Source organism: Camelina sativa, chromosome 8 (assembly GCF_000633955.1).
Source record: "Camelina sativa cultivar DH55 chromosome 8, Cs, whole genome shotgun sequence".
NCBI lineage: Eukaryota > Viridiplantae > Streptophyta > Magnoliopsida > Brassicales > Brassicaceae > Camelina > Camelina sativa.
In genome coordinates, this window is record NC_025692.1 from 24,329,615 (window position 1) to 24,355,335 (window position 25,721).

The 25,721-nt window shown below is 38.0% G+C and overlaps 8 protein-coding genes, 1 long non-coding RNA gene and 1 other non-coding gene across 11 annotated transcripts; 4 read left to right on the forward strand and 6 right to left on the reverse strand.

Annotated features, from left to right (window-relative positions):
* Positions 13–878, reverse strand: LOC104708331. Its single transcript, XM_010424884.2, has 2 exons — positions 583–878; positions 13–478 (listed from the first exon to the last, which is right to left on the reverse strand). Exons 1-2 carry the CDS (start codon positions 853–855, stop codon positions 98–100), a joined length of 654 nt encoding a protein of 217 aa, XP_010423186.1. The 5' UTR covers positions 856–878; the 3' UTR covers positions 13–97.
* LOC104708330 (protein RFT1 homolog) lies at positions 895–5,304 on the reverse strand. 2 transcript variants are annotated; one of them, XM_010424882.2, is made up of 15 exons: positions 5,093–5,304; positions 4,938–5,017; positions 4,443–4,537; positions 4,186–4,346; positions 3,749–3,900; positions 3,548–3,666; positions 3,288–3,451; positions 3,126–3,200; positions 2,901–2,972; positions 2,648–2,785; positions 2,068–2,223; positions 1,935–1,987; positions 1,673–1,851; positions 1,464–1,564; positions 895–992 (listed from the first exon to the last, which is right to left on the reverse strand). In XM_010424882.2, exons 1-14 carry the CDS (start codon positions 5,145–5,147, stop codon positions 1,498–1,500), a joined length of 1,566 nt encoding a protein of 521 aa, XP_010423184.1. In that variant the 5' UTR covers positions 5,148–5,304; the 3' UTR covers positions 895–992; positions 1,464–1,497. The 2 variants fall into 2 exon arrangements, with proteins under 2 accessions (XP_010423184.1, XP_010423183.1); XM_010424881.2 differs by lacking the exon at positions 895–992 and having other exon boundaries at positions 1,284–1,564.
* On the reverse strand, positions 5,383–5,459 carry TRNAL-CAA. Its single transcript has one exon. It is a non-coding gene; the product is annotated as a tRNA-Leu (tRNA).
* LOC104708335 lies at positions 7,522–7,909 on the reverse strand. Its single transcript, XR_754764.1, has 2 exons — positions 7,828–7,909; positions 7,522–7,744 (listed from the first exon to the last, which is right to left on the reverse strand). It is a non-coding gene; the product is annotated as an uncharacterized LOC104708335 (long non-coding RNA).
* Positions 7,744–9,425, forward strand: LOC104708334 (putative kinase-like protein TMKL1). Its single transcript, XM_010424886.2, has 2 exons — positions 7,744–8,330; positions 8,827–9,425. The coding sequence occupies exons 1-2, from the start codon at positions 7,805–7,807 to the stop codon at positions 9,405–9,407; spliced, it is 1,107 nt and encodes a 368-aa protein (XP_010423188.1). The 5' UTR covers positions 7,744–7,804; the 3' UTR covers positions 9,408–9,425.
* Positions 9,519–11,087, reverse strand: LOC104708333 (F-box protein At5g07610-like). Its single transcript, XM_010424885.2, has one exon. It carries the CDS (start codon positions 10,784–10,786, stop codon positions 9,530–9,532), a length of 1,257 nt encoding a protein of 418 aa, XP_010423187.1. The 5' UTR covers positions 10,787–11,087; the 3' UTR covers positions 9,519–9,529.
* LOC104708337 (WD repeat-containing protein WRAP73-like) lies at positions 12,638–15,010 on the forward strand. The gene is made up of 6 exons (XM_010424889.1): positions 12,638–12,919; positions 13,193–13,681; positions 13,789–14,010; positions 14,113–14,185; positions 14,289–14,396; positions 14,509–15,010. The coding sequence occupies exons 1-6, from the start codon at positions 12,803–12,805 to the stop codon at positions 14,874–14,876; spliced, it is 1,377 nt and encodes a 458-aa protein (XP_010423191.1). The 5' UTR covers positions 12,638–12,802; the 3' UTR covers positions 14,877–15,010.
* Positions 16,173–17,210, reverse strand: LOC104708338 (ethylene-responsive transcription factor ERF106-like). The gene has a single exon (XM_010424890.2). The coding sequence runs from the start codon at positions 16,982–16,984 to the stop codon at positions 16,364–16,366; it is 621 nt and encodes a 206-aa protein (XP_010423192.1). The 5' UTR covers positions 16,985–17,210; the 3' UTR covers positions 16,173–16,363.
* On the forward strand, positions 18,436–19,750 carry LOC109125981 (zinc finger BED domain-containing protein DAYSLEEPER-like). The gene is made up of 2 exons (XM_019228832.1): positions 18,436–18,815; positions 18,940–19,750. Exons 1-2 carry the CDS (start codon positions 18,436–18,438, stop codon positions 19,748–19,750), a joined length of 1,191 nt encoding a protein of 396 aa, XP_019084377.1.
* Positions 23,480–25,289, forward strand: LOC104708339 (oleosin-B6-like). The gene is made up of 2 exons (XM_010424891.2): positions 23,480–23,901; positions 24,291–25,289. The coding sequence occupies exons 1-2, from the start codon at positions 23,594–23,596 to the stop codon at positions 25,183–25,185; spliced, it is 1,203 nt and encodes a 400-aa protein (XP_010423193.1). The 5' UTR covers positions 23,480–23,593; the 3' UTR covers positions 25,186–25,289.

A 25,721-nucleotide genomic window follows, 5' to 3' on the forward strand; every position in this document is an offset into this window, starting at 1 on the left:
AACGGTACATTCGGGTGACGCACAGTGTACTCTGTTGTCCCTTTTTCGGGTCATATGAGCAAGCAGCGCACTCTCCGAAAGATATTCAGTCATGTGTCTAAGCCGCACAGGATCCAACCAAGTTGCAACCCAAGCTTGGGCACTTTACTGGTTTATGCCAATCCAGTGCCTCGTCGACTTGTCTCTTAATGCAAGCAACGCAGAAGCGGTGGAAACAACCAGGTACCTCAAACTTGTTATCACATGAGACGTCTTCACAGCATATTGGACAAGTCTCCATGTAGACGTGACCTTCACGCCACCTGATCTGGGAAGCTATAGCAGCTCTGGCATGCTCAAGGACAAAAGTGATGCCCCCACTGCTCACAGTCACAGATGCAGGAAGTGCTTCGCAAGACGAGAATCTGCTCTGAAGAAGAGCCACTTCCTTCACAAGTGTTGCTACACTGGACTCGTTTGGTTCAGCTTTACCTGTTACCTGTCACACAACATACAAGAGAGAAAAACATGAGTCATAAAAACCTAGCAAATACACACATTACTATATATGTCGTCTACTAATGAGGTTCAGTAATTAATTACGTATTCTAAGATATTGGAGTCATCACAGAAGAATGTGACCCTTCCCAAATCGAGCTCCAACGCCCACTTCAACCCATGAACTAAGGCCGCCAATTCCGCAACTTCCTGCTGTGTGGACTCTTCATCTCCTAGAGCATTTTTCATCTCGTATAGTCGGTTATCCTCGGGGTCACAGATGGCCACACCAAAACCACCGATCTGCCTAGTCTCATCCTTAACCACCTCTTCACTCACCAAACCCTTGCAGTATAACCGATAGGACGTCTCACACATCGTGTAAGGCTTCTTCTTGATTACTTCTTGCTTTTGTGAACTTTATACACGCTTGCGCTAAAAGAAGAAAAACGAAAGAGAGGCCACAAGAGATTACCTCAATGCGGAATCAGCCTTCTCTTTTTATAGATGAAAACCTTCACACAAAAAGGAAAACAGTGGTTTTGCCTTTTTGTCAAAAATAGCAAGTATGAATTTATAAAAAAGGAAAAACCTAACTCAATGTAGCCCTAATCATTGTTTCTGAGGGAGGCAAAACAATGATTATGGACGCCGCCCAACTTATTGGAATTGTATATATTCCATAATGAGAATTGGATATATGCAGTTTCTAACATATATGGAATTGTGTATCATTCATGTTCTTATAGGTATTTATTTCTCTTTCTCCTGAGTGTTATTTTTGACCAATGAATGAAGAAGTGAAAAAAAAAAGAGTTGCTTTAACCATTATCAAAAACAAAAACGATGAATGAGTGCCAGGTAAAATAACTCCTACAAAAATTGATGATTTTTTCCATTGAAGCTGAATTCGGTAACAGAAGTTTCACTCTCTTTCTCAGCGTTAAAATTTGTTTGTAAGCATAAACCTTAATTTTTAACCGTACTTTATCCAGGACATATACCGATTTCTTGGTTTCTTCAGTCGTCGTGATTGTAATCCCTGAAATGTATGATTCTTTTGATAAACACCCTCTCACGCCGGTATCTACCAGAGAGAAACACACAAGATTTCAGATACTACATTTTGCATATAGAACCAATATAAGTCAGTAAATGGAAATGGATTTTGTAGTAGCCATAGGAGAGGACTTACATGACAATGGCGGAAACACAGAAGCAGATGAAACCGATGGCAAAATGGAGAGGAAATGTTCCCCAGAAATTCATACGGTTGAGGATAGTTTTCTCTGAGATGAGAGTAATCATGCTCGAGAGGATAAGAATTTGCCAACCTAAAGGGAAGCATTTTCGGAACGAGAATGAAGAAGCTCCCTGCAGACGACGACTTTGATAAATACAGATTTTGTTTGAAGAAATGGGGCAATTACACGATTCTATAGTTTAATCAAGCATACCTGGAAGTAACGTTGGATGAATCTCCCTGAATAGATGATCCTAAAAATCATATCTGTATTTTTAAGAAGTCAAGAAGACAAAAAGAGATAAAACAATAATTGAAGTATCTACATATATATAGGTGAAGGATACTCAAAGAATTCGCCATGATTAGACCAATTGCTCCGGCAGATCTTATCAGCAGAATATTTAATGCGACGTAAATCAATGAAAATACAAGCAACATGTCGTTTGAGCGCCGAAGTTCATTCTCTGTTCCAACTGCATGTAAAAATGCTTCGGAGGTTCCTGACAAAATAAAAGTAACAGATTAAAATATGCAACTAGTTGACACGTACGTGGGAGAGAAAGGCACGTGTGAAGAGCGGAAAAGAAGTGTGAGTAGAATGAAGGGTATAAATAGAGATAGAGTAGTATTGTAAAGGTCATCCTGCGTGATCAACATTGTGAGTTTGTTAGATCAGAGCTGCGTCTCTGTTCATGGTGATAAGAGAGGAGAACTGTAACTCCGATCTTATCAGTTAGGTTCATCGTTTGTATTAGGGAGAGGAGAACTGTAACTCCGATCTTATCAGTTAGGTTCATCGTTTGTATTAGGGATTGAGAAGAGATAAGAGAGAAGAGATCTCCCCTTCAAACTTATCACTAGTATCCACCAAAAGAAGAAGCTTAAAAGTCCTAAGCACTAGTTGATCTAGATATGATCACTAACCGTTCATGGCCAGGACGATGATGTAGAGACAATAAAACTGTAGGGCCAAGGAAGCTTCTCCATCGCTCCATTTTTCACCATACAACAGTCTGATGAGAGAGTACGAATAACTCGGACCAAATGCCATAAATATAAGACCTGAAATTCCCAGAATGTTCACGTATTCAAAAAAATTACCAGATATCAGATTCAAAACTTATTTACACTGAGATACAAAAACAATTGGGAGACTCCGGAATAGATAGGAATATACCTATCAATATCACAAACTTCAAGGCCTCGGTCAAGCAAATTCCGAGTTTCTTTTTCCTTTCCTGATGATCACCTGTCAGGGGAGAAGAGACACACTGAAATAAAAACCACATATGGTAATGAACAGAAGAATCTTGGGAGATATATATCTGAACCAAAATCATGAAACATCAAAACCAAGATTTGTTACATACTTAACTACACTAAACTCAGGAGAGAAATGAACCTGATGCGAACCTGGCAAATGTAGCGTATGAACTTTCTTCAAAAGGAAGAAACACCATGCGTACAACTAAACTTCCTGGAGTTTTAGAAATTGTGTTACAAATATTTCCAGGCACCCATTGTAGCCATACATAATTTGCATTTTTTCATAAAAGAGACTTGCCTAGTTTGTCGACGATCCCATATACAGCCTGATTATAAGGTGTATCTAACCATACAAGGACCAATTTTTCACCTTCTTGAAGTATCAACTTTCGGAAGGACTGAAAAGTAAATAGCATACTCATTTTCGAGAGCTGCCTATCGAAATCCATGAAGTTCCCAGGTCTGTGAAATCACAAAAATTGGGAATGAATGAGTTGATTAGAGCACATCAAGAGTTAAGAATGCTGGCAAGGAGATCAAAGGACAGGGAACGCATACCTGAAAGGAAAGAGATCTGAACTTCTGTAAACACCGAAAATGAGAAAATAAGCCCAGTACCCAAGAAATAAGGAACCTCCATATGCAACTTGTGACAGTGCGAAGATTATCACTTTTTCCTACAAATATTGAAGATAATTAGATCTTCAATATATCATATATGCTTTCTTTTGCTCAAATGGAATGGCACAAGAGCTGTACCATGTTGGTCTGCATGACTATGAGAGAGCACAGAGTTACACAGCGTGCAACTGTAGCGACAGTCTCAACAACGAGACGCAACCTTAGTCTCAGCAATGTCTGAGAGAGGATATACAAAGGCTCAGCCAATAGCTCCAGTACACATGCAAATCCTGCCACGTTAAGTAGGTTAATCATACTGTTATATATTCATCAGAATGTAAATTTGGACTACTACGAAAAAACTGAAAACTATCATTAGGAAAGGACGAGAGGAATCAATGGAGAACATAGAGAAACGAAAAGGAAATCGTAGTGATAGAAAAAAAAAAAAAACAGACAACGGAAGTTGCAAAGATTACAGACACAAGTAAATGACTGCAAAACCCAAACTTTCAAAATGCCACGGCTTAGCGAAAGAAGTATGAATAAGGCACAAGAAAATGACAATAATGTACCGTGAATCAAGATAGCCTGTGCATATGTGTCGGAGCAACTAAGATTCTGCCACCATAACACAAAAACGGATGCCGCAATAGTAATGGCTATTCCGAGTGGAAATGTCACCCATGCTACTTTCAATAGCCTAGTCACATTTTCCACTGATCCAAGACCATCACTGCAGCCACGAAATTAAGGAATATCACTGACTAAAAACAAAGTCATGAACCGATTATGTGAAGAAGGAGATGAGCGCAAACTGCTTTGTGCATACCTGTTAATGTCAGCCCGCAAACAAGCGCGTCGGAATCCCTCCCGGCTGAGAAACAAGACACAAGTAACAAAAAGATGGAACTGGACAGCGTATAGCTGCATTCCAAATGAGAAAAAAGATAGATCGAGCTTAAAATCAATACCATTAAATTAATGAAAGAAGAAACATCATCCATCCACGTAGCTACTGCAATGAAAAGTCCAGTAAAACCAAGCATAGCTAAGACTTATAATACATGACTTCACAATTGTTTCCAAGCACACCTAAGAGTCCATACAATTACAATCACATCTTGGATATCTGAATCCACCAACTATACAAGTGTTGCAACTTGGCAATATGGAACAAAAAAAAAAAAAAAAAGTCAAAGCAATCTTTTTGTTACTTGTGACAAAGTTACCAAAACAATCCTTTCCTTGAAGCTTAAAGCATTATACATTGGCGAAATCTAAGAAGATAAATATACATTCGACTAGTAACTCAACGATTCGTTACCGCATAGTCTTTTTCGGTGAGATGCCTCACGATCCATGAATTGAATACGAACGGGATGCTTCTGGATATAAACTGTGTAGCTAATTCCACCCAGAAGAAACAGGATAAGCTAACATTCCAAAAAACAGAATAAGAAACACACAAAGAAGATGAACCTAGTAAGTACTTGAACGTGCGCGAGAGATTAACGTTGTCACTATTGGTAGCCATTGTTGGAGAATGCAGAACTCAAAAGTTCGTCGTTGTGTTAACGACGACTCAATTGCACGAATCCAAGTAACTTTGATCTGAAAGGATCATGATTTCAACTAATGGATTAAAAAAAAAACATGATCACAAACACAAATAAATACCCAAATCGTCGATTTTGATTTTAGGGTTTTGATTTAGGGATTTTTTATTAAACAAAAAAAAAATTGAGTAAAAAAAATAAAAGCAAAAAGATTGTCAGATGTGGGATTTGAACCCGGTACGAAGACCAGAACTTGAGTCTGGCGCCTTAGACCACTCGGCCAAACTGACTAATTGATTGTTATTTACTACCTAATAACTATATTATAAACTTATGATTTTTTTTGAAACAAGCCAAACTATACCACTAAAACTAAACGTGTCACTACTAACTACACAACAGTTAAGACCATATTCATCCTCATCGTCACCGTCGATTTTACAACGGATTCTATTGATGTTCACTGTTTTACGAGCGTGGTCTTTGACTAACATTCTCCATCACAAGTTCATACTGCAATAACATTTTTGACTACTGACTACAAGACGCAAACACAGTTTTAGTAAAAGACATATAAGCAAGCAAAGAAAGATTTGATTTTTCACAACTTGGAAATCTAATGCAATGAATGAGTCAGAGACCTCGTCATAGCTACTCAGTGAAACACAAGTTTGGTAATACTTGTCAATACCTGAAATAAAGCGAAAAATATAAAGTTCCACCTATTGAGCCAAGGGTACGAGAGATGTCTAACAAGAACTAAAAAAAAGTTTATACTTCAATTTTTCTTCCTTCCTTTCTCAGTCATATCAGATAACATATAATAACATAAGTGATAACGTTATATATCAACCTTAATGTAGAGTACGAATCACATCATTTTTTTTGGATTTTTTTCTTAGGAGTATGAACTACTTACATATCACATTGGGACCATAAAAATGAAACCGCCGACCAACGTTTCAGTTTCATTATAGTATTTATTTTGGCCCATGCACTTAATATATAATAGTATGGAGTAGTATAATATAAGACTAATTTGTTTTTCGGTTTTATATTGGTCCTACTTCAAATGTCTTATTCAATATGTAGTGCTGAAGAAAATCCATACGTTTCACCTTCTCGAATCTCAGTTTAAGGTTAGTTAAGTATATGATTAATGGATTTAACTCTCCTCCTAATTATAATTTGATCTGTATATTAATTCATGTAAAGTAGTTCTATAGTAAGTACTAAGTAGGAGTACTTTTTATAGTTGTCTATAAAATACAGTAGTTATTAGCAAAACTAAGAAACCAGCCAATTCCCGACCTTGTTTAGGATATAGGAATATTTATGAATCGCGCAACTCCTAATACTTATGAGATTTTTATTTATTTATGAACAAATATTATGCTTTCACAATCATATTGGTGGTGAACGTTTTGTTATGATGACGTGTGTCTCTTGTAGGACCATGACGATGATGACGTGTGATAGTGGAACCCCAAAAATGGGTGTCTCGGAGCCGTTAGATGAAGTGAACATGATCGGTGTACATCAACTGTCTAATTAAGGAATTTAAGAGACAAGCTTACAGCTAACAAAAGATTTAGTCGTGATGTCGACTGTCCAAAACACAATCATAGTCAATCACAAACTACAGGGTATCCTGAGTTTTACGCAAACATTAATAGTAAATCAATTATTTGAAAACAAAATTCATACTGTATTAAAAAGGTTATGATTTCCCATTTAACCTAATCCGAAAATTTTAATTTCATTATCTTGTGTAACAATACGAATTACTTTTTGAATTATTTACTAACAAAAATTCTGATTGGTTTGGAAATTTTGTAGCAGAAAGTAAGTATATTTACTCTATATAGGATCTTTTAGTTTCCTGATATCCTCTCAATAACTTCCAATTTCTTGTTCAATAATCAATCCACCAGTTCAGAGTCTGGAGTCTGGACCCTTGCCGGATATAAACTTCCAATCAAAGGATTTAAGATGTATGTATGTATATATGTACCCCACGCACTTCAACCACCATCACTAGTCAAACCCAACATTTAATTGTCATCACCACTTTCAACGTTCTTTTTATTCTTGAGATCATTACAATTAATTACCATGGTCGCCCATGAACATTCACCTTGAAAGAAACTAAATGACGTGCTACTCGAGACATCATTTTTTCAAAATAGTTTTACTAGAAAAAAAAAAGAGTTGGTGCAAATCACTTGTGAGTCTTCAAGAATTGATCGAAAAATTACTCAAACGTTGGATGACGTGTAAGAGAAACACAATAATGTGAAATAATTAGGTTATAATTGGTTGAGAACTCGAGAGAGAAATAAATATATAAAGGAAAAAAATATGATATTTCCATATACGTAGAAGCCAAAGATGGAAGAAAATCATAAAGTCAACATTGTTACAGAGGGAGGAAATAAAATAAAATAAAGATATTCTTAGATCTCTGTCCTCTTGAACTTCTCATTCATCTCACATCAACATCAATATTTCTCTGTGAACAATAAAGTTCCACAGTTTCCCATTTCTTCTCCCAGACCTTCTTCTTCTTTTTTTCCTGCAAATCTCACATCAAGATTCCAAAAGTTTCAAGAAAATAAAAAAAAGGTTACATGAGATGAGAAAAGCTCAACTACTAACATTGTTACTAGGAGTATCTTTATCAGCATTCTTGATAGTAGTAATCTTCTTCATCTTCGTCTTCTTTAGAAGAAAAGAATCATCAACATCGTCGTCTACTAAATCAGATCAATACGACGACGTCGAATCACTCGACCACAACAACAAACAAGGATACTCCATCAACTCTGAAACAGAGGAGCTAGTAACGTTTCAAGGCGGAGAAGATCTAACGATCTGCGATATACTCGATGCTCCAGGAGAAGTCATCGGTAAATCAAGCTACGGTACTCTCTACAAAGCTTCCCTTCAACGAAGCGGAAAGATTAGAGTTCTTAGGTTCCTCAGACCGGTTTGTACTGTGAGATCGGATTCTAAAGAGTTTAAAGGTGTCATCGAGACGCTTGGGTTTGTTCGGCATGAGAATTTGGTTCCTTTGTTAGGCTTCTATGGTGGTAACAGAGGAGAGAAGCTTATGGTTCATCCTTTCTTTGCTTCTTGGAATCTTTCAGAGTTCATCAGAAGTAAGTCTCTGTTTCTTTTTTCTCAAGAATAAAAAAAGGAATAAACTTTTTTTTTTTTTTTTACTGTAACGCACCCAATGGAATCTTGTTTTATGAGTTTTCCGGGGAAACAAACAGAATCTATATTCCCGGGAAAAATGGTTAAAAACCTCTAGGAACAATTTTACCATTTCCATGTTTATGATATCACATAAATAAGTTTAAGATATGGAAAAGTTTACACTATTCAAAAGAGAACCACACACACACAGCTGGAACGAAACACATTAGCTGGATCATTTAATTCATTGCTTCATTATTATGTTTTTAAGTATTATATTATTTCCAAGCTTTTTCAATATTTAGGTATGATGATGATAGTCTTTGTCTTTTGTCGGTACTATTCTTGTTGTATTTTACTGTCATTTTCCATTTCTTTTTTTTTTTACTTCAGTAAGAAAAACTTGAATTATATATACTCCAGAACATCAATCTCAACAAGTCTTTGTTTTGGCAGGTGGAGATGATGAATCTAAACAATGGATCAATATTTTAAGCATCAGCATTGGAATATCTAAAGCCCTTGATCATCTCCACGCAGGAATGCAGAAACCAATAGTCCACGGCAATCTGAAAACCAAGAATGTTCTTCTGAGTCCGAGTTTCGAACCTCGAGTCTCTGATTTCGGTTTGCATTTGCTTTTGAACCTCTCTGCAGGACTAGAGATTCTTGATGTTTCTGCTGCTGAGGGATACAAAGCTCCTGAGTTGATAAAGATGAAGGAAGTGAGCAAAGAGAGTGATGTTTATAGTCTCGGTGTGATCATGCTTGAGCTAGTCTCTGGTAAAGAACCGATAAACGAGAATCCAACTGGCGACGATGAGTTCTATCTTCCTGATTTCATGAGGCATGCAGTTCTTGATCATAGGTTGTCTGATTTATACCGTCCTGAGATTCTCAAGAGTGATGATAATCTGACTGAAGAATGTGTCCTCAAGTATTTTCAGCTTGCAATGTCTTGTTGCTCTCCTTCGCCTTCTCTTAGGCCAAACATCAAGCAAGTCTTGAGGATACTAGAAGAGATTAGGAAACGTTAGAAGAATGTGTCGTCAAGTAGTTTCTGACAGAAGTAAAGATTTCATCTCAAATAAGAGCTTTTACATAAGGATGCAATTTACAGAGAAAGCGTTTTGACTGTTTTAGGGGGAATAAACTACTCTTAGACGTTAGCAAGAGACTCAATGAACTGGAAAGTTCTTTGGAATCTGTAAAACGCATCCTCAGGAGCATCATTGACCAATGGGCAAAGTTTCTTGAAAGTCTTGGTTATGAAGTTGTACTTTACAGCCTTGTTTGGAATGTGAAGCACAATGTATGATTCTGCATCTGTCTCTTCTTTTACAAAACGGATGACAGAGAACGTGTATATCCACCTATCTGTATAGTACTCGGTTCTGATCATCTCGGGGAAAGCGGCTAAAAGAGGCTCCAAATCAACGTTATACTTCAGGGACCAGCTTGAGCTGTTTCTTTCCATTTCGTAAATCGGTATATCTGAAGAACTCTGATCATTTACCTCAATAAAGTAAAGATTTCCCCCGGATTCATCCAGATACCTCAATGTATTGGGATCAGGTAGCGGCTCCTCGTCTTCTTCATGGTCAAGATTAGGGAGTGGAAGAATCTTGATTTCTTCTTTATTGATATCAAAAGAGATGCAGTCACTTGTGCGTGGACCATAGCAATGAACCGCTCCGTTCCAAAAGACCGTGTCTTTATACTCTACAAAGGGTGAAGGAGAAGAAGAAGGAACCGAAACAAGTCTCTTCCAATGTCCTTCATTGGAGGAATAAACCTCTATGTGGAAGGAGGAAGAGATCATGCTACTTGTTCTGAGGCAAAAGACTTTGTAGTGAGGAGATTCAGAAGGATCAAAGGCTAGAGTGAGTGTGATGTAACCTGTGGTCCCGTGAGGGAGCAGAGTGTACTGTTTCGTTGTCGGATTGTAAACATAGTAATTTGTGTTGTATTGGTTAAAAGAAGCACAAGCGCATTTGCAGAGGAGAAGGCCATTGGTTGATTGGATTATGATCATATCTGTTGAGTGATCTGTAAACCAAAGCGGTAATGATAACGAAGTCCGTTGGTTGATTGCGTCATCATCATCATCATCAAGAGAGACAAAACTATATTTGATGGCTGTTGGTGAGTGTAAGAAAAAGCCAGAAATGGGCAAGGGGTGGTTTGACTTGATGACACGGTTGGAGAAATCAGGATTTGTAATGAGAGAAAGCCAGCGTTTGGATACGCGTTTAGATCTTAGAAGTGTTTTGATTGGAAGAAAAGAGAGAATATGAGTCAAGACATCGTCGATATCAGCCACAATAGTAGCTAATGATGAAGAAGAGAAACGGCCTTTTCTATGGCTTCTGGCCGATCTTGGAGCTTTTGTTCTTGTCCTTGAACAAGAAGACATCGTTAGAGAGGGATTTAAGAAGAAGAGAAGAAACTGGTTTAGGTTTTATTGGAGTGAAGAAGAAGAGAGGTTCTGGTGTTGGATTATAAAGAGAGTAGTCGTGGTGTGCTCTGTTTTCTTTTTCTTTTTTGGTCAAGAAGATTATGGAGGAAGCTTTTGATTATCAATTATTCTTTTGAGTTTCGTTGACGTTGACCTGTTCTTACTTTTATGTAGTAGTGAGTCTAGTGACTAATTCAAACATTTCCCACCAACGCTGTTGTCTTTTGAAACTGGAAGACCTATAGAAGATCAAGAATCAGTTTACATGCTTAGTGAAGTATTATAACTCTGTTTGAGTCATTGTAAGAAATCATTACCATACACTTAACATCAAAGCCGGGCACGCTACGACAGATCAAGCACATTGTCTTCCATCAAACTTCCGTAAAATTTCTCATTTTTGGAATATCTTTGGAAGCACCTGGTTTAGGATGTTCTAACCATAGACGTGAATTGCAACACGACAATTTATTAATATTTGAACTTTTACAAGAAAGAAAAAAAGGTCCAAAAAACATGACAACCTATGGAAAAAGAAGTAAGCAAAAGAAAGCTAATGTAACGTGACGTAGATCTCTCTATTCACTCCCATCGTTTTGCATGTAAGACCCCAAATAACCATCCGATAACAAAGTATGATGCGAGAAGGAATCCATCATAACAAATCTCACTCATCCAAATTATCACAATAATGTTTTCTTTTCTCATGCCATTGTTGGAGGTTTTTAAGGTAGTTATCGCTGCCGTGGCATCTATAATCTTATTAGGTTTAGCAGGTCTAACATTCGCTGGTTCAGCCGCGGCATTAACCGTAACCACACCCCTTTTCATCATATTCAGTCCGATTCTCGTACCAGCCACGATAGCCACTGCTGTCTTAACCTCAGGGTTTACGGCCGGTAGCATCCTTGGAGCTATGGCCATCGCTCTCATCAGGTAGCTCATTAAGTAAAACAAAACAAACAAAGTATAATTCATGCGTACATACATATACGTACGTGCATATGGTTTAATCTATAAAATAATGTAGACGCAGGATGGGACTAAAGCCAACTCTGTTTATAAGAAGTTCGCCAACCCAAACTCTGTTTTCACTCCAGCCAAAGATTAATTATGATGGAACTTTTAAAGGATCTTGGGGAGGAGGTTCGTCAACCCAAGCTTTGTCAAATTTTAGTTATGGAGGAACTTGGACAGCAACTTGGGGAGGAAGAACCTTTTCTGGATCGTTTGGAGATAAATCTGCCGGTGGAAGTTCATCCGCACCCGCAGGTGGAAGTACACCCGCACCCGCACCCGCACCCGCACCCGCACCCGCACCCGCACCTGCAGCTGCAGCTGCAGCTGCAAGTACCCCCACACCCAAATCCAAACCCCCGAAGTAAACGGCATTGGTCGAGCTGTTCCAACATATTGTGCTATGGATTCAAAATTCTATGACTGAAAAGATTTACAATTCATCGTTTGATGTTTATATGTAATGTTGAATATGCTTATAGTGAAAGTCTATATGATTAAACAATTTTTTTTTGTGTTCTGTTATTTTATGTTCCTGTCCAACCAGAAAATTTACCGAACGGTTAACAAACGAAATCAAGTTAAGTCAGATAAACCGGCAGAATCTTGTGTTGTAGTTATTAGTTATTACGAGCGGCATGGTGTTGAATAAATAAAGCTATTTGGAATAATGGGCCTGATCAGTCTGAAAGCCATAGCAACAACCCACCCGTCCAATGGAAACCTGACCCGACCCGACCCGAAGCGCCTCGTTCATCTCTCTTGTTGGATTTCAATTTTGAAAATTGTGCTCTCTCTCTCTCTCTCTCTCTCTCTCTCCATGGATTTCTCGCAGTCTCTCTCCTACCACTGTGAATCGGGACATCTAGGAGCTTAGTTTATCGAAGATCATAGGGCATTTGCTTCGTCTCTTCTTAGAAGAACCCGTCGAAGAATCTAAGGCGTTTACTCAAAACAATGGAATTCACGGAGCCTTACAAGCAAACAGGTCCTTGCTGTTTCTCACCAAACTCTCGTTACGTCGCCGTCGCCAATGATTATCGTCTCGTGATCCGCGATACGTTTTCGTTTCAGGTATAAAAACTAGTTCGATTTGGTAATTTAGTCCACTCTAAAACCCTTTGATTAGAATGCCAATTTTAGCTTTTGAGTTCTTTTGGATCTTACGTATTCTAATGTTCAAATTCAATTAGATCTTGTGCTTAAATTAGGTAATAGTTAACTTGGATTTGCTAAACTTTGGAAATTGGAACCTTTGAGATGATGATGATGAATGATAATGTCGTTGAACCTTTTTTTAGGTCTATTTACTAATCTCTAATGAATATGGTGTGGATGTAAATGCAGGTTGTGCAATTGTTTTCTTGCTTAGATAAAATAAGCTACATAGAATGGGCTCTTGATTCTGAGTACATTCTTTGTTGTCTCTACAAAAAACCCATGATTCAAGCTTGGTCATTGACACAACCAGAATGGACTTGCAAGATTGATGAAGGTCCTGCTGGTATTTCATACGCTAGGTGGAGTCCAGACAGCCGTCATATACTCACTACCTCGGAGTTTCAGCTAAGGTTAACAGTTTGGTCTCTTTTGAACACGGCGTGTGTTCATGTTCAGTGGCCAAAGCACGGTTCGAAGGGGGTTTCGTTCAATCAAGATGGGAAGTTTGCGGCAATCTGTACGCGGCGTGATTGCAAGGATTATGTTAACCTTTTGTCTTGTCAGTCATGGGAGATAATGGGTAGCTTTGCTGTTGACACCTTGGACTTGGCTGATCTTGAGTGGTCACCTGATGATAGTTCTATAGTCGTGTGGGATTCTCCTCTTGAATATAAGGTATGTATCGTTTTTTTTTTATTTTGGTGCTATTTTTAGATAGTTTCGCACCTGTTTATATGTTTGGTTTGTCGGGGATCTCTCTAAAGTTTGTAACTTTTTGGCAGGTTCTAATCTATTCGCCAGATGGTAGGTGTCTATTTAAGTACCAGACATATGAATGTGGACTTGGTGTGAAGACTGTTTCCTGGTCTCCGTGTGGTCAGTTTCTTGCCATTGGTAGCTACGATCAGATGTTGCGGGTCCTGAATCACCTTACTTGGAAAACATTCGCCGAATTCTTACACCTATCAACTGTTCGTGCGCCCTGTTCTGCTGCTATCTTCAAGGTATAGCCATTTCTACCCTTTGATAAATAGTTTCTAACAGCCTGAAAAATGTTGACTGTCAACTCAGGCGTGTGTATTATTGGACATATTTTTTTTTCCTAGGAAATCGATGAACCCTTACAGCTTGATATGTCTGAGTTATCATTGGATGAAAACTTTATGCCAAGCAATTATGGTAAGAACGATTCCAAACCTGTTCTTTTCTGATACGGGAAACTTCTGTACCACTCTTGTTGTTTGTAACCGTATCTTGTTTTCTTCTGTGTTTCTATGTCCAGATGCTTCAGAAGGCTATATAAGTGTCAGGTATGAAGTCATGGAATTACCGGTAGCTTTTCCTTTCCAGAAACCTCCTGCAGACAAGCCTAACCCAAAACAAGGAGTCGGTAAGCTCTTTCTTCTGCGATCCAATGCGACATCAGTTACTGCAATCAGATATCGAAATCATCCTTATTGCTTTTTACTTCCAAAAGGTAAACTCTTTCAAAATGTTCTCAGGACTTCTGGCTTGGAGCAAAGACAGCCAGTACATATGCACACGAAACGACAGTATGCCTACTGCTTTGTGGATATGGGACATGCGCCACCTTGAGGTTGCAGCCATCCTGGTCCAGAAGGAACCTATACGAGCCGCTGTTTGGGACCCAACCTGCACACGCCTCCTCCTATGCACTGGAAGCTCTCACCTTTACATGTGGACTCCCTCTGGTGCGTTCTGTGTATGCAACCCTCTCCCAGGCTTCTCCATATCGGACCTCAAATGGAACATTGATGGAAGCTGCCTCCTTCTAAAAGACAAAGACGCATTCTGTTGTGCCACTGTCCCGTCTCTACCTGAGTCCAGCGACTACAGCTCTGATGACTGAAGATTCCTTATGTGTTTTTTTTTGTAAAAGTTGCAGCCTTTTGTTTTTTATTTTATTTTAGGAGTGTTTTTATTTCCCGCGGCTATTTCTGGTGAATGTTAACTAATTTTGAACGTATAAAGAAGTTTTCTTGAGTTTTCCTACCCAACAAAATAAAGTTCACATTTCAGGAAATAGGCTATGGTCGACTCTACGAAGGTATTTACCGAAACTTTTCAATATCTATGGAACAGGTTTTTGGATGTGTATCTTTGATGATTAGCATGGGCTTGTGATTAATACGTGCTTTCGTAATCATAATGTTACAGGATCATTTTATAAATGTTGAGGAAATGGTGATCCACTGATCCATATGAAGTAGGTGTCTTCCAAACTCTTGAGTTGAAAGTTAATGATGCATTACGATTCTCGAAACACATACATATGCTAGATTGAAGGTCTCTTGTACTCCTTAAAACTATATAACATTATCTGGTAACATGAAAAGTATTCAGATTATTGATCCCGCAAACATTGTCAAAGTGTGAGATAGATATGATTGAGTTTCTTCAAGTATTTCCTTGTAACTATGGAGAATGATTGATTAGAGAAGAGTGTTATGTTTTTTCCATGAACCAATGGATATTCTGGTATATGCCATAATTTGTAAGTGTATGACTAAGTTTACTCTTGCAGTGGTGACCAATAAGTCCAACAGAGTGGGCCTTGCGTTGACAACTCAGTCAACCTGTGAAGAAAATTCTTCAATCTAATTACAGGTTAGCTCATTTTCTTCAACCCTTGGATTGAATGTGACATATGTTTATAGGAAACCTCATTTTGTTCAAAAAGATTAAAAAATATTTAGGATTCCTCCTCCCACTAAGGGTTTAAACAGGAGAAATACCAATGAAAATAGGAAACCAGACAGAGTTGAGAAATGGTATTCTAGTTTTCTAGTGTTATTACCCAACCATATAGTAGAAACAAGGAGAAGTAGATATTTAGTTAAATATCTCTGCTCTGTTTATTCTGCATTTGCAAGTTGTGCATCTCTCTTTCATCTCTCTGTAGCTTGTGTGGTCCATGAGTGCTGACTTGTATCTAACCTATGAGACAAATATTTGCTACTACATTCAGGCAACTTGCTCATCTTGATTCACTCCCTATTCTCCACTTGTGAGAACATCTTGATTAGGTACACTCACTTGTTCAAGCTGTTTCATTGAAGTTTCTATGTGTGCGATTGACTGATTGAGATCATGAACCATTGACTCATAAATTACAAACTAGCTAGGTTATTTAGAGATCTGGAACTTGATAAATGTCTTAGCAATAAGATGTAAATCTTAGGGACATGAATTAACAGAACATCCATACACATTTGTTTTACCAAAAAAAACATCCATACACATTTGTGGCAAGGCACACTAACCTAGCTACACAGTTCATTTCCTTTGTACAGTTAATTTATACAACTTAAGGAAACTGCTCACACTCTTAAAATGTTAAAATGCATCACAGGACGATGAAGATGAATTGCTCTGAGTTCTTTGAAGCTCCTCCTGCACATCACTTCTCTTCCTTTTCCTTCCTGAATTCGCCGGAGCTTCATATTTCCCGGCGTCAAGAGGGAAGTTGAGCACGGATTTTCTTCCCCGGAGCTTGAAAGCTGCACAGTCATAGGCTCTTGCAGCGTCAACATCACTCTCAAATGTTCCAAGCCAGATCCTTGATCCTTTCTTTGCCGGATCTCTAATCTCTGCTGCAAATTTCCCCCAGGGCCTTCGTCTAACTCCTCTGTAATGTCTCGTCTCTGCTTCTTCTTCAAACTTCTCTGCCTTTTTCACACACTGATCAGTCTCATATGTTGATGATGATGTATTCAGCTCTGGTGATGATGGTAATGATTTATCCTCCACTTGCAGAAACTCGTTGACGAAAGAATCCGGATCAAGAACTGGAGAATCAGGTTCTTGTTTAGGAGCCTGAGGTTCTATACGCCAAAGTCCTGAGACAAAAGAAGCATCAAAGTCAAAATCTCCCATGAAACCATCAGAAACCATCAAGTCTTCAAAGAGATGCTTCTGTACAGCTTCAAAATCAGAGCTTTCCTCAATAGTCGCCATTTTTTTTGACAGATGAAATTATATATATATATATAGAGAGAGAGAGAGAGAGAGCCTGCAAGTGATGATTGAAGAAACGCTCTGATATTTTGGTTCTTATATAAAAGAGGGAAAGAGAAGAGGAAGGAGACAAGAAGGTAATCACAAGTTTTTAAGCAGCCATGGATGGGGTAGGGACACACAAACAATGGTTTTGTCGCTCTCTTTAGTGGTTTTAGAGATGGGCCATAAGTATGATTCAATTAATACAATTTATGAATACAACGTCCAACTTTTCGCAAGGACGCCTTCACCCAAGACCAAGTTGTTGTTGTGTGACGTGACACTTGCACACAGCAAAAAAAAAAAAAAAACTGTAATCAATTCTAAGTTAAAGCTTTTTGGTTACATTTTGGTTGTAAACGATGATGAATCTTCTCATTTTTTAATGCCCAACTTGTCTTTTACCTCTGATGCTGACTATTTTAGAACCATTTGATTCTCAACGGCATTGCATATTATTTATTTTTGTTTCGTTTTCTTCTAACATCCCATTATTATTATTGTTTTTATTCGAATTTATTATTATTGGTATTATGCATAATGACGAAATAATTTCATATGTTTTGTTTCTTTACCAAGTCACGTAATTTTGTAGTATTCATCTTTACTTTTTTTATGCAGTCCTTCTGCCATTGTGTATAAATAACTAATGAAAAATGTTAAAAACTGAATCTAACATTTAACAAAAGACCATTTATCACGTTTCAAGTAGAAGTAGAACTAATGAAACTGAATCTAACATTTAACAGAAGACTACTTATCACGTTTCCGAAACTCTTTGGTGAGAGTATCGGGTAATCAAATTATTCGTCGAACTTGTCGTACACCATTCCAACGTCTACGTATCACATTCGGGTTGGCTTCAGGAAGCTCATCTCAAAAGATGTAGTTCTTATTATTAAAGAGGAAAGACAGCACAATCAATTTGGATGTGGGCTGTCCAATAACCCTAAAAATAGGGTTTTTACAATTCGGGGGAAACTTTTTTTTTCTTCATTTCGTCGCTTCTCTCTTTCTCCTCTTTCTCTCTCAGCCTCTCAGGCGATAATCGATTCTAAGTTTCTCTCTTAGGCGATAATCGATTTCAAATCATCATTCATCTCGTCAATCGTCATCAATCATCTCCTCTGCAGCTCTGCTTCTCGTGATCTGAAGCTTGGAGCTTCAATCAGATCTAAAGCTCTACTTTGCGAACTTTTAAAAAGGTAAATTTTGTGGGTTTACTTTAATTCGTAATTATTGGGTTTGTGGGTTTGTGGGTTTTACTCTAATTACTCTAATTACTGGGTTTGTGATGTTGATTTTTATGTCCACAAATGGACAAATCACTGAGCTTGTGTGATGATAACTACATCGTGAGTGATACTGAATGAGATCGACATAGTACTCATAGTCGAAAGATTGATATGATGGTGTTCCGTGAGTTGATTGCTGTTGCCATTATAGAGCATGATCTTCTTTACTCATTTGTTGAATGTAGAAGGATTAGGGAAGCTTTTGCATATGTCAATCCGAGTATTGAGTTTTGGAGTAGGAATACTGCAGTTGCTGATGTTCTGAAATTTTTTGAGAAGAAGACAAACAAACTTAAGCAGATTTTGAGTGAAATTCCGGGTCGAGTTTGTTTTACAACTGATTTGTGGAGAGCAATAACCGTGGAAGGTTATATGTGTTTAACTGCACATTACATTGATGCAAATTGGAACTTGCAAGCCAAAATAATATCGTTTTGTGCTTTTCCTCCACCTCATTCTGGTGTTGCATTGGGTATGAAGTTGAAAGCATGGGGGTTAGATAAGAAAGTATTTACTATTACTGTAGACAATGCTTCATCGAATGATAATATGCCAAGGAGTTCTAAAAAGGCAACTTAGAAAGGATTTGATCTGTGGTGGAGAGTTTTTTCATGTAAGGTGTGTAGCTCATATTTTGAATCTGATAGTTCAAGATGGATTAGATGTGATAGAGAAAGCTTTAGATAAAATTAGGGAAAGTGTCAAGTTTGTGAGGATTTCAGAGTCTCGAGAACAGATGTTCCAAGGGTGTGTTGAAACTGTTGGGATTCATACTAAAGCTGGTCTTGTTATGGATGTGAGAACATGTTGGAACTCAACCCATCTAATGTTGTCTAGAGCGATCCAATTTAAAGATGTGCTGCGTAATCTTGCTGAAGTGGAGCCGAGTTATAAGTGGTTTCCGTTTGAATTGGAGTGGTCTAGAGCAGAGCTTATATGCGAGTTCTTGAGGCCATTTGATGAAATAACAAAAATTGTTTCAGGCTCTAAATATCCTACTGCGAATCTGTACTTTATGCAAGTTTGGAAAATTGAAAGTTGGCTTGAAGTTCATGCAATATATGAGGATGAGACCATTTGTGAAATGGTGGACACCATGAAGCGGAAGTTTGACAAATATTGGAAAGACTACAGTGATATACTTGTGATTGCTGCTGTTTTGGATCCAAGGTTGAAGTTCACTTGTTTAGAATACTGCTTTAGCACTTTAGATCCATCAACTAGCAAGTCTAAGTTGGATCACATCCGCAAGAAGATAGAAAAGCTGTATGGAGTTTATAAGAAGAATCCTGTGAACACCGCTGCAACTTCACAAGTTATGGAGGATAACCTACCATCTGGATATGGTGTAAGTAACTTATTCTGTTATGTTCTTTGTCATATTATCAGTTCTCTCTATTCTTATTATGTTCTTTGTCATATTATGTAGGGCTTTTATGCATTTGTTTCTCAAAAAGCTGGAACATGAAAATCGGCTTTAGATATGTACTTGGATGAACCAGCTTTGGATATGGTTGCGTTTCAGAGTTTGGATGTCTTGAAGTATTGGAAAGATAATGCAGCACGTTTTAAAGAGTTATCTCGCATGGCATGTGATGTACTTTGTATTCCTATAACAACAGTGTCTTCCGAGTCATCATTTAGTGTGGGAAGTCGAGTTCTAAACAAGTACAGGAACCGTCTACTTCCATCTAATGTGCAAGCACTTATCTGTGCAAGAAACTGGTTAAGAGGTTTTGAGGAAATTAGTAAGTATACTAACTCTTATAACTTGATTTTGTTTTGTTTTCTATGAATGAAGTGATGGTTCATTAATAGTTTTTATTTTGGTAGGTGGATCCGAGTTTTTTGAGGAAGATAAAGAAGAAGAAGNGTGATATACTTGTGATTGCTGCTGTTTTGGATCCAAGGTTGAAGTTCACTTGTTTAGAATACTGCTTTAGCACTTTAGATCCATCAACTAGCAAGTCTAAGTTGGATCACATCCGCAAGAAGATAGAAAAGCTGTATGGAGTTTATAAGAAGAATCCTGTGAACACCGCTGCAACTTCACAAGTTATGGAGGATAACCTACCATCTGGATATGGTGTAAGTAACTTATTCTGTTATGTTCTTTGTCATATTATCAGTTCTCTCTATTCTTATTATGTTCTTTGTCATATTATGTAGGGATTTTATGCATTTGTTTCTCAAAAAGCTGGAACAGGAAAATCGGCTTTAGATATGTACTTGGATGAACCAGCTTTGGATATGGTTGCGTTTCAGAGTTTGGATGTCTTGAAGTATTGGAAAGATAATGCAGCACGTTTTAAAGAGTTATCTCGCATGGCATGTGATGTACTTTGTATTCCTATAACAACAGTGTCTTCCGAGTCATCATTTAGTGTGGGAAGTCGAGTTCTAAACAAGTACAGGAACCGTCTACTTCCATCTAATGTGCAAGCACTTATCTGTGCAAGAAACTGGTTAAGAGGTTTTGAGGAAATTAGTAAGTATACTAACTCTTATAACTTGATTTTGTTTTGTTTTCTATGAATGAAGTGATGGTTCATTAATAGTTTTCATTTTGGTAGGTGGATCCGAGTTTTTTGAGGAAGATAAAGAAGAAGAAGAAGGAGAAGCACGAGAAGAAGAAGGGGAGGAAGGAGAAGGTGTAAGAAAGAAGATTAGAGTATGAATGAGAGTATGAGACCATTAATTTAAGTATGAGTATGAGATCAGTAAGTATGAGTATGTATTGGATTTATAACTTATTTATGGATTTAGTATGGATTTTATAACTTATGTATGGATTTATAACTCATTTATGGATTTAGTATGAACTTTTGAGTGTTAATGATGAATTTATAAGTTTAATCTTAAGAATAAGTATTTAATGAGTTTATGTATAATCTGGACCCCATGGACAACCCAATTGGTCATGGTCCTATTTGGTTTGGACATATTTGGACATGGTTTTATTTGAGCTTAAACCATGAATGTCCAAAAGATGGAGGTGTCCAATTGGACAGACCCATTTGGACATGGTCAGCCCAATTGACATCCCTAGTTTGGATGTACTATTTGCGCCATCATCCATTATTGGTTGTGTTAATGATATGTTAATCACTTTTATGTTCATAATTGAATATGGTCACACCTAGACTATTAATTTTTAAAAGTAGTTTCAGATATATTGAACAACCTAATGTATTTTTTATTTTTATTTTATATGGGATACATACAACTATGATATACAAGAATTATATGGAAAACAAAAACATTTGAAAAAATGTATCCACAGTCTTTACGAATTTTTCTTAATTATCTTTCTAAATTTTACAGATATTACTGAAAATTCAAGTTACAATTTAATTGCTCACTGCTCATCATATGCTAAATGAATAAATGTTGTAAATTGTAATATACTAATACTCCATAAAAACAAAACAAAAAGGATCATTGGTGTAGTTTGGGTCGTATGACAACTTACCTGCAAAATGATGGCTACTTGGGCATTACTAAAGGTGCGACTATCGCTACTCTCTGGCGACAAGGAGGTTGGAGGATCCCACCAGCACGATCGGATCGCCAAGTACGCTTCCAGCAAGAGTTAATCTCCATTCAGTTATCTGACTCACCTGACTCTTATGTCTGGTGGATTGATGATCAACTCAGAGATGGTCACTCAACAGGGACAATCTACAAGGCAATCAAGGAGGACAAACCGTTAGTACCATGGCACAAAATTGTGTGGACTCCAGGAGGTATTCCTAAACACAACTTTCTTACCTGGTTGTTTATGTTGAATCGCTGCCCTACTAGGGATAGGTTGACGAATTGGGGACTTCAGGTCGACCTTAAGTGTCTCCTTTGTGGTTTGGCTGGTGAGAGTCGGGATCATCTACTCTTTGAATGCCCCTTCAGCTGGTCAGTTTGGGAGATCATATCTCGGAGATGTAAATTCACTCCCAACCGTTCATGGACGCACACGACTCAAAGCTTACAAACCTTCAGAGGTTCAACAACAGCAAAAAAATTACTCTTACTAGCTTGACAGGCCACGATCTACTCTCTCTGGACTGAAAGAAATCATCGGATTCATTGGAATAGCTTCAAACCGGCAAACCTACTTTTAAGCCAGATCGACCGTGTAGTGAGGAACAAGGCACTCAGTTTCTGTGACTCCAACGCAGCTCTCTCGTCTGATTTGCTAGCTCTTTGGTTTCAAGGTGATACATGACCTTACTGGTGGCTAAACCTAATCTCTCTCAACAAAGAAGAAGACAAAGCAGATCGATGAAATCTAAGAAGACTATTGGGTGGGTGAAGAAGGGTTAATGCCAACCGTTTCTTTCCTGGTCCGATTCTAACTGGTTCGGTTCACTGCTTGGTTCATTTTGGTTCCTTTTAAACTATGGGTCTAACTAGTTTTATTCTATTCGGGTTTTATTCCTAGGCTTGAGCCCTGTAAACATTTTTATTTCCCTATTCATTTTAATTTGAATATCCTTTAACAAAAAAAAAACAAAAAAAAAAGGAGGGAAACTCAAACAGGTATTAAGAGACTGTCCTATTTCAACCACCAGCATCATTCCGGGAAAAGTATGAATTGAATTGTATTAGGTGACTCTTTGATCGACCACTTGCACATACTACTAATACTACCTACAGCTACAGAACCTACACTAGTTACATGCAATACACTGCTATTAGGCACATTAATTACATTGTTTCTAAGTTGGAATCTTTTGTATTCCAATTATCAAAGTTTGAGAGCACTCAACACTAATAGTTCAATTAGCTAACCATACTAATCCATTTTATAAATATAGAAATTCAACACATGCATGTACGATTCAACCGAAAAGAAAAATTTATCAAAACCACACCAAAATCTAACCAAATCAAACGAATTTCTACTGAAACCGAATGAAAATGACTTACGGTACAACTTATAATTCAAGAATCAAGATCACATATTATCGAAAAATAAACTAGTCAAACCAACCTACCCAAACCGAATCCGAAAATTAACCAAAATACCCACAACTAGTTTACAAGAAAGCGGGAAAAAAGAATAGAGGCCCAAAAAATGTGGCAACCCAAACAAAAGAAGAAGAAGATGCATTGAGGTGACGTAGAGTTCAATAGTCACTCGCATCGTTACGCATGGGGTAAGCAAGTGCGTGCACGTAGACCATACCTCTATTCATCCTCTATTCATAAGATAAAATCCACTCTTCTTAATTCATGAAATCTCAAATCTCACAACCATTCTGTTAAAACAAGTATGATACTCTGGCCATTAAAAATGTTGTTTGGCAAGAAAAAACGCAAAAAAGTACGATCCCCAAAGCCGACGATTAAGGGTGTTTTGACAGCGTTTTTTGCCACCACAGCCGCAGTATTCCTCTTGTTGCTGGCCGGTCTATCCCTAGTTGGCACAGCCGTGGCATTAGCAGCCTCCATGCCGCTATTCCTTGTATTCAGCCCGGTTCTCGTGCCAGCGGGTATTACCGCCACTGTTCTTGCTTCAGGTTTAATGGCTGGAGGCACCTCAAGTGTGACGGTTCTCACCATCTTAATTTGGCTCTACAAGTAACTAACACTAACCCTCAAAACATTTTTTATTATTAATTGCGCATGCAACATTTTCGAATTCTCCTTTATATAAAAAAAATAATTCATTTTCGAATTCTTTACTCGCTGATCTAGCATTTGGGGTTATTTTGATGACTAATATCTGATTTTTCAAATTTATTATATTCATATAAAACACAATCATTGAACTTTCGTTTTATGTCGTCCACTTTAATTTGTTTTCAAATATTGCCATTTGGAGCTTTCATCTATGTGCATTGTCATAAATATTTGTATGCATCAACGTAACGTCTAGTACAGATTAGAAAGTTGTTTGGTGGCCAACAATTTTGAGCTGTAATTAGTAAAAATATGAAAACGGTCCATTCATATCTAATTGTGCGTAGGAAAATTACTGGGAAGGACCCGCCAAAAATTCCAGGATTGATACCAAGTGGAGATGCACCGACTGGAGCTACACCAAGTGGAGATGTACCGGGTGGTGCTACACCGGGTGGAGCTACACCCGATGGAACTTTATCGGGAGGAGATGGATCAGGTGGAACTGCATCGATTGGAGCTGCTCCAGCTGGAGATACATCATCAGTTGGAGGCGCACTTGGTGGAGATGCATCCAGTGGAGCCCCACTGACTGGGGATGCATCGGGTGGAGCCACATTGACCGGAGATGCCTCGGGTGGAGCCACACCGGCTGGGGATGCATCGGTTGGAGCCGCACCAGCTGCAAATGCATCGGGTGGAGCCGCACCAGCTGCAAATGCATCGGGTGGAGCCGCACCGGTTGGAGATGCATCATTAGGAGCTGCACCTGTTGGAGATGCATCAGGGGGAGCTGCACCGACTGGAGGTGCTTCACCAGCGCCATCATTTATACCATCATTTAAACCGGCATCTAAACCATCAATTAAACCGGCAGTTAAACCATCAGTCAAACCTGCAGCTAAACCATCAGCAAAATCAGCAGCTAAACCGAAAACTAAGTCGACAACAAAACCATCAGCTAAACTGAAGTCAACAACAAAACCATCAGCTAAACCTACAGATAAGGCAACAACAAAACCAGTAGTTAAGCCAACAACAAAACCATCAGCTAAAGCGACAGCTAAATCAAAAGCTAAAGCTAAAGCTAAACCTAAACCTAAACCGACAACAAAACCACCAGTTAAACCGGCAGCAAAATCAGCAAGTAAATCAGCAGCAAAACCAGCAGCTAATACGACAACAAAAGTGGCATCTAAACCGACAGCTAAACCCGCATCTAAAGCTAAACCGAAAAAATGAAAAGAAAAAAAAAACAGATGTAAGGGATAATATGGAAAAGTTAAATATATAATCATTGGAAAATATCGAAAAATAAATCTATTGAATCAACCTTTGTTCGTGTTGATGAAACTAGTCTCAAATATCTTATTATGTGAATCTTTTTTAACATCTTACCACATCCAAATTATCGGATGTCGAAAGTTATCATATTGGTCTATTGAAGATTCTGATCGCCCTGTTTGAGACCACTCGAGTTATTCCCTCCCCTATCCAAACCCCAAAATCAAATCATTTGGTACAAGATCGTTTAGAATCGTATTACCATACGGATACACAGTTTCACCACTTTTTTTAACACAATTAATTAGCCTTTTAATTGATAAGAACATTCAATGAAACTTAGTCCTTATTTTATTATATCGAAATTTAGCACATGTAAGATAAAACACAACCGAAATAACTCTTGTAAAAACCACATCATATTAAATCTAACTGAATTAAACGAACAATATACTCTAACGGAATCAAAATTGACTTTGATTATATAATATTCA